At 38.0% G+C, this 11,915-nt stretch overlaps 1 protein-coding gene across 8 annotated transcripts in view; it reads right to left on the bottom strand.

The window, feature by feature from the left end:
- frmd4a (FERM domain containing 4A) overlaps positions 1–11,915 on the bottom strand; it is a 133,757-nt gene that overhangs the window by 64,225 nt on the left and 57,617 nt on the right. Inside the window, exon 1 of one of the 8 annotated variants that reach the window (XM_046864202.1) lies at positions 7,789–8,367. The exons of 4 other annotated variants lie outside the window; for them this stretch is intronic. In XM_046864202.1, coding sequence (XP_046720158.1) covers positions 7,789–7,914 — 126 coding nt within the window. In that variant the 5' untranslated portion in view covers positions 7,915–8,367. Of the gene's footprint in view, positions 1–7,788; positions 8,368–11,915 lie in introns of those variants that run through there. 3 more of the 8 variants (XM_046864201.1, XM_046864198.1, XM_046864197.1) reach the window with 3 other exon arrangements.

Raw genomic sequence — 11,915 nt, forward strand, 5'->3', positions numbered from 1 at the left:
GCCTAGTGAGCATTAACGGGTCAAAAATGCCTGTTCATTGGGGAAGTAGTCTAGACTTAAATTGCCTCCTAAAATGATATTGTTATTGGTCATTTTTGGGACAGTTCTACATTTAGCTGCTTAATATATAGTTGATATAATGCTTGAAGAGTCTTCACACTTTAGTATAATATAAACTGTCAATCTGTTTAAAATACATGGCTGGAAAATACTTTACCTCAAATTCACATCAGTGTCAAATGAAACTGCATGGAGCTGTGCTGATCAGCCCTTTCCACAAGAAAACATTCACAATATTTTGACCAAAGTTGCACAGAGTGGCCATATAAAACGATACTTGACCTAATATTATGTAAATGTGAACATGTAGTAGTCAGAAACTTGGCATGTTTTAGCTCCTGGAACATACATTACACAACGTATTAATGTTAACTGTAAATGGATATAAAGTGACACGGCATAATAAAAGAATGAGTCATTGGCAATTGAGATGTATAGTGGAATATGAATATATATTACTGGGATTGTGTTCTAAATAAAAAACAAAGACAGATTTGAATAAGATGTGAAGTGTTTTGATCATTTTTATAAACTTGTAAAAGCTTCTCTCTGTGTAGGGACTTTTTACAAAAGATTTTTGTTATCAGGAATGTCAGGTTTGAACAAAAGTCCCATTCAAGAAAACACAAAAAAAAGTCAGAAACTGGATAAGGGAAAGGCATTCTCCATCTATTTTTCATCAGCATTATCATAAACATAAACAACATTGCCTTTCTCCTTCTCTTCATCGTCATTTAGTCATGATCATCACGAAGCACACGCAATAAAGATATGGTTTACATGTTTTGTAAAGGAAGATCTTTAGTGTCCTGCTATAGAGCTCTGATCTCAACCCTACTGAACACCTTTGGGATGAATCGGAAAGCTGATTGCACCCCAGACCTCCTCATCTCACCTACATCAGTACCTGATTTTACTAACACTCTTGTGGCTGATGAACACAAATTTCCACAAGCACACTCCAAAATCTAGTGGAACATCTTCCGAGAAGAGTGGAGGGAATTATAAGAGCAAATTGGGACTAAATGTGGAATGCAATGCTAAAAAAGTACATACAATACTTATTGCTAGGTGTCTGCAAACATTTGGCAATATAGTGTATATATTTTAGGTGAAAAAGTTGTGATATTGTGCAGTATATGCCCAAACACACACACACACACACACACACACACACACACACACACACACACACACAGTATTACGAAGCAGAATCACATCTATGTAATCAGCGAGAAGGCTTTAGTAACTTATTCATTGTGTGTGTGTTGTGAATAATTTACAGGTGAAGGCAGTGTTTCAGATAGTGTTCCTGCAGGGAGGAAGTCGAGTGAAAGTGACTCTAATGATTCAGTTGCAAATGACAGCTTGGATTACACCGGGTCAGGAGTGTGCTTCTGTATAAAACTGCTATGATGGTATTTTAATTATTCGTTGTGTTACAGGGAAGGTGAACACTTCGCCTTGGTTTGAATCAGCATTTGGAGAGGTCAGTGAAATGATTTAATTAGCCAAATGAAATGGGAAATATATCAGGGGCACTTCCTGTTCTGCCCTTACAGCCATCAGGAGCACATTTCAAGGTGAAGGTCGGCTCCATGACATCATGCGCTGTCTATGTAGATCAGATACAAACTACGAAGTGTAAGAAGAAGAAAACAAGAAAATGGGGATGTCCAGAGCAGGTAGGTGAACAATCTAAAGAAGAATGTGTATGATATAAACCCGTATGAATATTTAGTAATTAACAATGCATATCAAAATAATAAATTAATTATAGTTTAGAAAATCAAGTTTTGATATTAAATTTATGCTCTCACATTTTCTAGCACCAGGAACACAGCATCTGAGTGGAAGTGTAAATATAATACCATGCATTTTCACATATAATCTCAATACAAAATACATTTTGTTTTTATTGATTTTTCAGAATATGGTACATCATGGATACCTAATATTAAACTCTGGTAAAAGCTTTTTATCCAAAGTGACAGATGAACAGAGGCTCTCTGAAGAGTCTGTCTGGTTATGTGCTGTTAGCAGTTTGCCAGGTCCGTTGTTTTTCTTGATTATGATAAATTGTTGTGAATTAACAGCTGACATGGTGACAATAATAAGATAGCTATAGATGGTAATTAGATTTTTTAGCTGTACTGTATGAACTGTTGTGCATCAGTGACATGGTGCACATTTTAGAAGCTCTGGAAAAATTAAATAGGTTTATTTTTTTGTTCATTGAAAACCATCTATTATGTTGAAAATGTTAGAAAAAACATTCAAGACAGATTATTTTAAGGTTAAGATCTGGCAACCATACATTCATTCTTTGTACCTTCTACTTTTTACCTTTAAAATAAAAAATGCTCAATTATGAATTATGAAAAAACCCATCTTTCTTTATAGGGTAAGGCTTTACTGTGTGTCAGTTATTAGCCCGCTTTGTATGTATGTGCCCATGAGTCAGTGTAGAAGGAGGAAAATGGCATCCCAACCTTTAGTAACTGCCTGAGCATCTTTAGTTAGGATGCCAAATACACTATATTGATTGAATATATTTGTGGACACCTGACCATAAGATTTATATGTGCTTTTTGAACATCCCATACCTCATTTAGTCCCCATTTACTGTTATAATAGTCTTCTAGGGATAACTTTTCTAGGAAGAGGTTGCACTAGGTTTTGTAGTAGTTTTGCATGTGGAGATTTGTGCTCAATCAACCAAAAGAGCATCAGTAAAATCAGATACTGATGTGGCGTGAGGCAGCCTGGGTTGCAGCCAGTGTTCCAAATAATCCCAATGGTGTTCAATAGTGCTGAGGTAAGTGCTTTACAGCAGGCCACTCACAAGATCTTCCACTCCAAACCATGTATACCATATCCTCATGGAGCTGGCTTTGTTCATAGCTGAAAGAGGTTTGGGTCTCCTGGTTCAAGTGAAGAGAAAATGTCAAAGACATCCAATAAAAATGTGTGCATGCTATACAATTCCTCCAACTTTGTGGTAACAGATACACATATGGATGGAAACGTCAGGTGTCCCAATACATTTTTGTTTATATGGTGTATGTATATGTAACATTTTACTGTGTTATTTTAGCAAGTCAGCTTGGGTTGGGATGATGTGGGTAATTATGACTTATGGGGTAGATGGTGATGGAGGTACAGAGAGGAGGGGTAGATGGTGATGAGTACACAGCCAATGTGTGTGAACAGGAAGAACGTTAGAAAAAAAGCATGTAGAGTATTTAGACATAAGCAGATGTGTACAGTTTCTCTTTTTATTCCCAACACGAAGCAAAATGAGAACAGAGCCTAGTGATTACCTAATAATTAATTTCTTCACATTTGCATACAAGATATGCACTTGTATCAGCCACAATGCGAGTCAAAGCATAGGAATTACTTGGAGTGTGAGTATGTGTGCAGTATTTGGTGTAGATGGCACTGTACTGGTGGGAACTAAAACACATTGACCACCCAAAACACACTTCTGACACACACTAACAGCATTTTAACTTAATAAAACAAATTAGAGGAAAAGCAAAGGAATGTGCATTCACATAGGACTATGTTCTGGGAAAATCCCATGGCTGATAAATACAGCTGTGTTGTAATGTAAGTGTGTATTTCACTCTGTGTGTGTGTGTGTGTGTGTGTGTGTGTGTGTGTGTGTGTGTGTGTGTGTGTGCTGAAGTTTCAAAATGGACTGCGTAGCCAAGAAGTTCAGAATACTCCAGGCAGACCGCCGTGTTTCTGTCAGACACAGGGAAATATATCCTGCTATATTGGAGACGGAGACATTGGAATGAGCATGTGGACTGAGATAAACTGATGGCTTTGAGCAATGTGTGCATTCAATTCGATCTTCAGGGCTGTGTGTGTCTGTGTGTGTCAATGTGTGTGTCTGTGTCTGTGTGTCAACCAGGGAGTCTACAGAGTCTGTAGGGGAACGGCCCATTCATCAGCCAGCACTGTTGTATTTCCGTCAAACTAAAGCCATGTATCTCACACACACACACACACACACACACACACACACACACACACACACACACACACACAGACAGACACAATAAAACTGGTGTCAAAGACCTGTGGAAAAAGGTACATCCTTTAATCACAACACAGCAAACTGACACACACACACACACACACACACACACACACACACACACACACACACACACACACATATGCAATTGCAATTAAGTCCAATAAATAAAGTTCCCACAGATGTTCCTGAACCTTCTGACCAGAGCTTTACAGTTTCTGGATGATTGCCTGGTTTCTTTTGCAGTGCACTGACTGTGAAATAAAATTACTCAAACTACGTGACACCTAGAACATTTTAACACCTCAACTTGAGAGACCCTGTGATTAAAGTACAGATGATTTTTCTTTGCTGCTGCATTGTTGTGTGAATACAAAAATAACTTTACCAAAGCCTTTAGGCCAGGTGATGTTTCAAGCAATTATAAGGAAGACACAAAACACTTGTGTGCGTGCTTTTACTCACAAAACAAGTAATTTCCTGGTATTCTGTCTGCTCTCTGTCTCTCTTTGTCTCTCTCTCTTTATTCATGAAATCATTAAGACAATAGCAGCATTGCCAAGTAGAAAAACAGAAAGCATGTAACACTCCAGTCTCTGCCACTTTATTTTCAAACATTACATCGTCAACACTCACACTGTCTTTTTTAATGCTTTCTGGTCTGCAGAAAAGTCCTTACAGGGACTCAAATGGTTCTAGGGCAGAGATGGCAAAGGTACACACATCCTTAACTCAAATAGAAGTACAGATACTCATGTATTAAATGACTTTGGTAAAGGTTGAAGTACTGAATATACATTTTTTACTCAAATTAATGTAAAGAAGTTTGGACTCTTCCATGTACTTAAGTTAAAAGCCATTCTAGCCATTACTACTTACTGTTTTAGTGTCACGCTGGTAACTGGACCTCAACATCATATTTATACAAATGAATTTCAAATTGTGTTACCCAATGAATGTATCCAGGCTGAACAGCCACCATATAGAAGACAAGCAGAGAAAAAATTCAGGTGATCAGGAATCTCTGTCTCATCCACGTTAGCCATACATCTCTTTGCCTTCTGCCTTACTTGTTGTTATCTTCAGAAGCTACCCTACATCTGTGGTGTGTGTGAGCCAGGAAATGATACACTAGTGGTACATCGAAAAAGCCGCGCTATTACAAGAAATAAGTTGATGGGCTGAAAACGGCGAGCAATGAGCCTGGTTTAAAAATGTAAGATGTAGAAAAATACAAATATTTGTGTGAAAATTTTAATGAGTGAAAGTAAAATGTCCAAAAAATAAATAGTGAATAAAAGTACTGATACTTTCTGATACTTTAGAAAAATCTAGTTAAGTACAGTAGCAAAGTATTTGTACTTCGTTACTTTCCATCTCTGTTCTAGGGTAAGGAACTGATATCAGCTCTGCTTCATGTGGGGAAATTCTTGACTTTGAAAAAAACACAACTTGTTTCTGAATAAAATTTGCCTAAATACAAGCATTTAAACGATCAAAAGTGTGACATTATTTAATAATTTGATTGAAATCTACACAAGGATTTTCAGTATCAGCTTGAAAACTTCCAGTTAGTAGTTCAAAAGCAATAAACCACCACATTACATAAGTTCTTCATTAATCCCTCCAATTCTAAAGAATTTAGTGGATCAACCTGACTGTCATCTTTAATCAGGAGAGCTGAGGTGTGTACAGGTGTGTGCACAGAAGCTGGACTGTAGACTATAAATGTTTTGAGTGACAGAATAAGCCTTCTCACTCTCTTTTCTTTCAGTTTCTTTCTTTTTTACACACACGGATCTGCAATTAGCAGCTTAGGATGAAACAAAAACATCTCAGTGGCTGTGTATTGAGGAGTTCTGAGTGAACCTGACCAGAGAAACCAGAAAGTAAAGAGAAAGAGTTGCTGTGTGAGAGAAGAAAAGGAAAGGAGGAGGCAAAGGAAAGGGAGTTTTTTTCACACAAGGAGTACCTGCTGGGTCGAATTTGGCTGCCTGTGTGTGTGTGTGTGTGTGTGTGTGTGTGTGTGTGAAAGAAAGAGAGAGAGAAAGAGAGAGAGAGAGAGAGAGAGAGAGAGAGAGAGAGAGAGAGAGAGAGAGATTAAGTGCTGTTCAAAAAGAATACAGAAGACACTAGTGTGAACTTTTGAAGACTTATATAGGGCTCATTAAGACTACTAGCCTCTATCTATCATCACACACACACACACACACACACACACACACACACACACACACACACACACACACACAGATTTGACCCCTTTAGAGTCAAAGTTCAATCTGGCTTATAAGAGCCTGGGAGGGTGTGTGTATGAGGGAACTTCCTTTCATTGTATACACCTTTCCTCACACAGTATGTTCTCTAGAGCTTAAAGGCTAATAAGATGAAGAAAAGACAATAACACAGACCTTATTGTGTGTGTATCTTCTGACCATTTGTTGCTCACATGATTATTTAGATAATTTATGATTCAGATTATACCCATACTTTTGCAAGAGTTGCAATAAATGTTGCCCTTGCTATTTCCTCTGAACACTAGCCAGTGGCGAACAGCACAAACACCAATCTAACAAGTTAACACAACATTCCCACATGATTAATTTTGCCATATGTAAAATTACCTGCACTAATATCTGACACCATAAAAATAGTTACTTTTAGTTTTTTGCTTATATGCTAGCTTTAAGCTTAAGCGACATTAGCATGACTAGCGAAACTGTTAGCTAAATATTAATAATTACTCTTTCTAGTAAAAATGTACAGACATATTTCATTCCACAAAAATCTGTCAAGTGATGGAGGTTCTTATCTTCCAGTGGGAGAGAAACAATTTTGAGAATGTTAACAAGGGTCAAATGATTTAACTGAAAAACAAACAAAAAAAAAAACCAGGACAAATTATTAACTTAATTAATATCTGAGCAACTAGCCCGTTTTTATCAGGTATATTTTAATATAACTAGCTAAATTAATCAACTTTATAAACTTCCTTTGAAGGCCAAGGGGCTACCCATATATGAACCTTTCTCACACACTACATACCTTTTTCTATTGTTTTACTGTGAATACTAAATAACATACAGTATCTCAATGATAATTGTCTGAGGATATTATACTTCTATGCGATAGAACACTCATTTATACAAATGATATACAGGTTGACCTATTTCCATTACATTAACATGCTAATACCTGTTCTCTGTCATTTCATTATTTGTTCAGGTCTACTCTGAATTCATGAATTCTGGGTTTGTTTGGTCTGGACTGCTCTTCTTACACCGTGAGAAGGTAGAGGAGGAGCACAGGCTGAATACTGATTTCTTTCTCACCCCCTCTCTCACACACACAGCACTGATCTGTGCTAGATGGAGTTGAAGGCTCCTGTGGAGATCCATAGAAGCCACCATAGCAACACTAATACTGTTCGGAACTCATGAAATGTCCTGAGGATGCCCTGGATTTTAACTATTAGCAGCTGTATTAACTTCCCACATGAAAAAGCTTTTGGTTGCCTGCCAGTCTCACTTGTGTAATAATTATAACAGAGTATCGTCATGACAGTGCAAGCACATACACAATAACCAGAAAAAAAAATCATATTTCTGTAGGCTGATGCTCTTTAAGTGCTCATCTCTGTGTATTTCCACACACCCATACATGTATGAAGCTCATACCTGGTAGACAGTACTATACAGAAGGGGTGTGTGTCTTAGTCTCCTGAGAGCGGTTGAAGTCAGATCCCAGAACACACTCTGCCCCCCGCACACACTCTCCTCTAGACTTAAAAGTACAGCCTCCATAGCTGCAAAAACACACACAGGTGTGGAGGACAGGTAATCCCTCTTCAGTGCAGGTGTGCGAGCAGGTAGAGTCCTCAGGCACCGCTTTCTGCTCCTTTAATGTCCTTCATCACTCCGTTTCTTCTCTAAGTGCCCCACGGGAGAACGAAGAAACTTCTACTGTGAAATGGTTCTTACAGCCTCTCTGTCTCTGTCTCTGTCTCTCTCTGTCCAGCAGCAAGCTTTAATTCCCACAGGAATGGCTCATGGTTGACCCAACACAAACATTCCCACATAGAACGTACCAACTCTCTGTCTCTCACCCCCCTTCTTCACCCTCTGATGGTTTGTTTTAAAGCGACAGCCCTGTAGCACACAGTTATCCCTCACCAACTCAGAGACCAGGACATCATCAGGAGCGCAGGACATGACTCCCCTGTCCTACTTGGGGCTGATTCAGCTTACACTCTTACAGTGCCCTGGTCACTGATGAGATCGTTGATACAAGTGTCTCTGTTTTCCGTGTGTATGTCACCCTTGCTGGTGGTTTTCAATTAACTCTGACATCATAATGACATCATCTTTATTTCTGAATGGGATCAGGACATCCATAATGTTCTCAATGCAATGTTCATTTCTGCCATGAACTACTTCAAAAGTAGTATCACTTCATATTAAAAACAAAACACACACCCACACACACATTGTCTAAAAGCAACTCTAAACCCTCCTCATTGTATTTCAAGTGTCCACTCAGTTCACTGTATAGTAGATATTTACCATTTTACTAAATACCAAGCTACAGTACACTACATAACAAATTCAAGCTATAGTGCATGTCATCTTTATTACATATTATTAGAAATATTTATTAAATAATTTGTTCAAGAAATAGTTATTCATTTACAAGGGATTTGTGTGATTTGTATTTGCTTTCTGAAAACATCAGCCCACAGCTAACATCACATAATCACAAGGAGATTCAAAAGAAAAATAGAACCAATATGTCAAACCAGGTTAGCTAAATTAAATGGCAGTTAAATGTATCATTTATCAGAATGATAAGACCACAGGTGGTGTTGCTAAACAGCTTTAAAGTCTGTGGTTTGATCCTAAGTTTCAGTTACTCTCTTTTAAAAGATTTGCTTGTTCTCTCGGTGTCTGTGTGAGTCGCAGCTAAACATGCTGGTGTTTTGATTGGCAGTTCTAAACAGTCACTAATGCTGAATATGTCTTTTGATGGTGACATGTAATAGACTGACATCACATCCAAGGTGTGTACTTTGGATCTATCATGAGGTGAAGTGAAGGTTGTTACTGAAAACAAAATAAATCAAAGATCGATTAAGATGGTTCTAACCCTTACACTTGGAGCAAAATATTTTGTAACAGTGTTGAACAGTAACGAAATAAATACAATTTGTTAATGTACTTAAGTACTTTTTAGTGTATCTGTACTTTACTAACGCATTTACTGCATTTCAAAGTCAAATATCTTACTTTTTACACAACTACATCAGTTGTTCCATTTTATTTATGAGTGGATAAAAAACTGATAAAATAATCAGCATTCCAACAATTGGGGTAGAGTGCGGGCTCTGTTTTAAACTTGATTTAATTGCTGCTTGGCAGTGCCAGATTTAGGCATAGGCGACATGGGCAGCCGAACCGGGACGCCATCTTCCCGTGGGGCGGCACAGGGCGTCCATGCAAAAAATATATTAATCATCTTTCTTTTTTTTTTTTTATCCAAATTAAAGTTATGGATGACAAAGAAAGGTCTAAACCCTTAGGAGCCCAATTCAGAAAAAAATTTGAAAGATGTATAGGGGAAAACATGCAAAAGATAAAGGTGTGAATGCAGCTCTTTCACTCCTCGTTATGAGAATAGTATAAGCAATTGCATTTCATGAAAAAGCCTAATAACTGTATATCAGTTAGGTTATGTTGTGTTGCCTGCTATGCTTTTTTATGCTATTCAATTTAGCTTGCATAATAACTGCTTTATAATTTATTTATTGTAGTTTATCATAATGTGTTGTGATTGAAGGTTATCTGCAAGAGTGAAAGTTTATAGGACTGTGGTGAGACCTGCGATGTTGTATGGTTTAGAGACAGTGGCATTGAGTAAAAGACAGGAGGTGGAGCTGGAGGTAGCAGAGCTGAAGATGTTGAGATTTTCATTAGGAATGACAAGGATGGTCAGGAGTAGAAACAAGGTTATTAGGGGGACAGCGCATGTAGGACGTTTTGGGGACAAAGTGAGAGAAGCCAGAGTGAGATGGTTTGGACATGTGCAGAGGAGGGACATGGGGTATATCGGTAGGAGAATGCTGAGGATCAAGCCACCTGGAAGAAGGAAAAGAGGAAGTCCAAAAAGGGGGTTTACGGATTTGGTGAGGAAAGACATGCAGGTAGTCGGTTTAAAAAAAGCAGATGTAGAGGACAGAGGGGTATGGAGACGGATAATCCGTTGTGGCAACCCCTAATGGGAGCAGCCGATAGAAGAAGAAGAAGAGTTTATCATAATGTGTGCAGCAACAAAACAATTACAACCTAACTAGTAGAGTTGGATTGTAGTTAAAATAGCACTTATTGATTTGGTTACCTTATTTACCTGGTTACCTTGTATGTATCTTAGGCTACAATTTGCCAAAGAGCTATATGGTCCTTGGTTCTGAGAGTTTGACAAATTGTGCACTATATACATATATGGCCATTGCTAATATTCATTATCTCTAATTAAAAGCACTTCCTATCTGGAGGGATATTCATGTTAAACCTGATAGTGAACATCATTATTTTTCAAAACCATTTCATTTGAACAGCCATCAGATTTGATGACATCAGATTGTGAGTGCAGCAGAACAGGCAGGAACTGATAAGTGGGGAAGTTGAACACACTTATGAAAACAAGAATTTAAAATAAATCAGTAAAAAAAAACAGACAAAGAAATAAGTGGTGTGTACATTTTCTTCAAGGAAAATGTAACCAGGCCTATTGTACTCAGTTCAGCTATGCAAACACATACCGAGAACGAACGATATGTAATGTCACATCTGCAGAGAACATAATTGGACAGTTTAGTGAAAAGATCTCCTTGTCTCCATTGACATGACACTAACTAAAAACTAAAACAAATATAATAGGATATATTACAATAGCTATCCTAGATTCAGTGCCAGAGTCATTCTGTTCACCCTGAATAATGTGAAGAATCGCTGATGTCTGTGGGAACTGCACACACACACACAATGCAGTAATCCCTGTTTGGCACTGGACCGTATTGACACGTAGCACCAGGCCCTTTTTGCTCCCACTAGGAACTAACGAGAGCCATGAACCTGCTAACAGTGTGAGCAGCAGCACAATTCACGTTGCTTTCCAGCTCCGCACTCTCTCAATGCCTATTGATTCACACATTGTAACAAGGCACTCAGTCACATGAGCATTTCAATGAGCAAGTGTTGAAGAGATGATACTCACCTATTGGAGGAGAACATCCATACAGGAGCATGGAGGAGAGAGAAAGAGAAAAAGAGAGAGAAACAGTGATTAGATCAGATTTGAAACATTAAAGACAGATTTAATCATCTAATCTATGTCTAATAAACAGATGATACAGTATTATGGATATCCTGAAGTATTTCACTATTGCAGCTTGAATACAATACAAGTTAAACATCAAACATGTTATGGAATCTTGTGGATAGTCAGTTGGAGGATACAGAGGAGTATCAAGGGGCATGATCACAAAACTGAGTGCACAAAAATCTTTGAGAGCAAGTTCAAAGAAAAACTTTCATGTATAAGAGCAGTTCAGGCCAGCGAGCACTGAGCACTCAGATACATGCATTTCCTTCTCCTTATTTCCAAGCTTATACAGTAAACCATTTTTAAGTTAACACTTTATGTTCATTGACAAAAAGACCACTGATTCAAAACTGTGGCTGGCACATCCCCTGTCCCCATCATCTCAAACAATTCTTGAATATCTAAAAATATAAACAGCTGGTGTTTT

Source organism: Silurus meridionalis, chromosome 13 (genome assembly GCF_014805685.1).
Source record: "Silurus meridionalis isolate SWU-2019-XX chromosome 13, ASM1480568v1, whole genome shotgun sequence".
In the NCBI taxonomy this organism is placed as follows: domain Eukaryota; kingdom Metazoa; phylum Chordata; class Actinopteri; order Siluriformes; family Siluridae; genus Silurus; species Silurus meridionalis.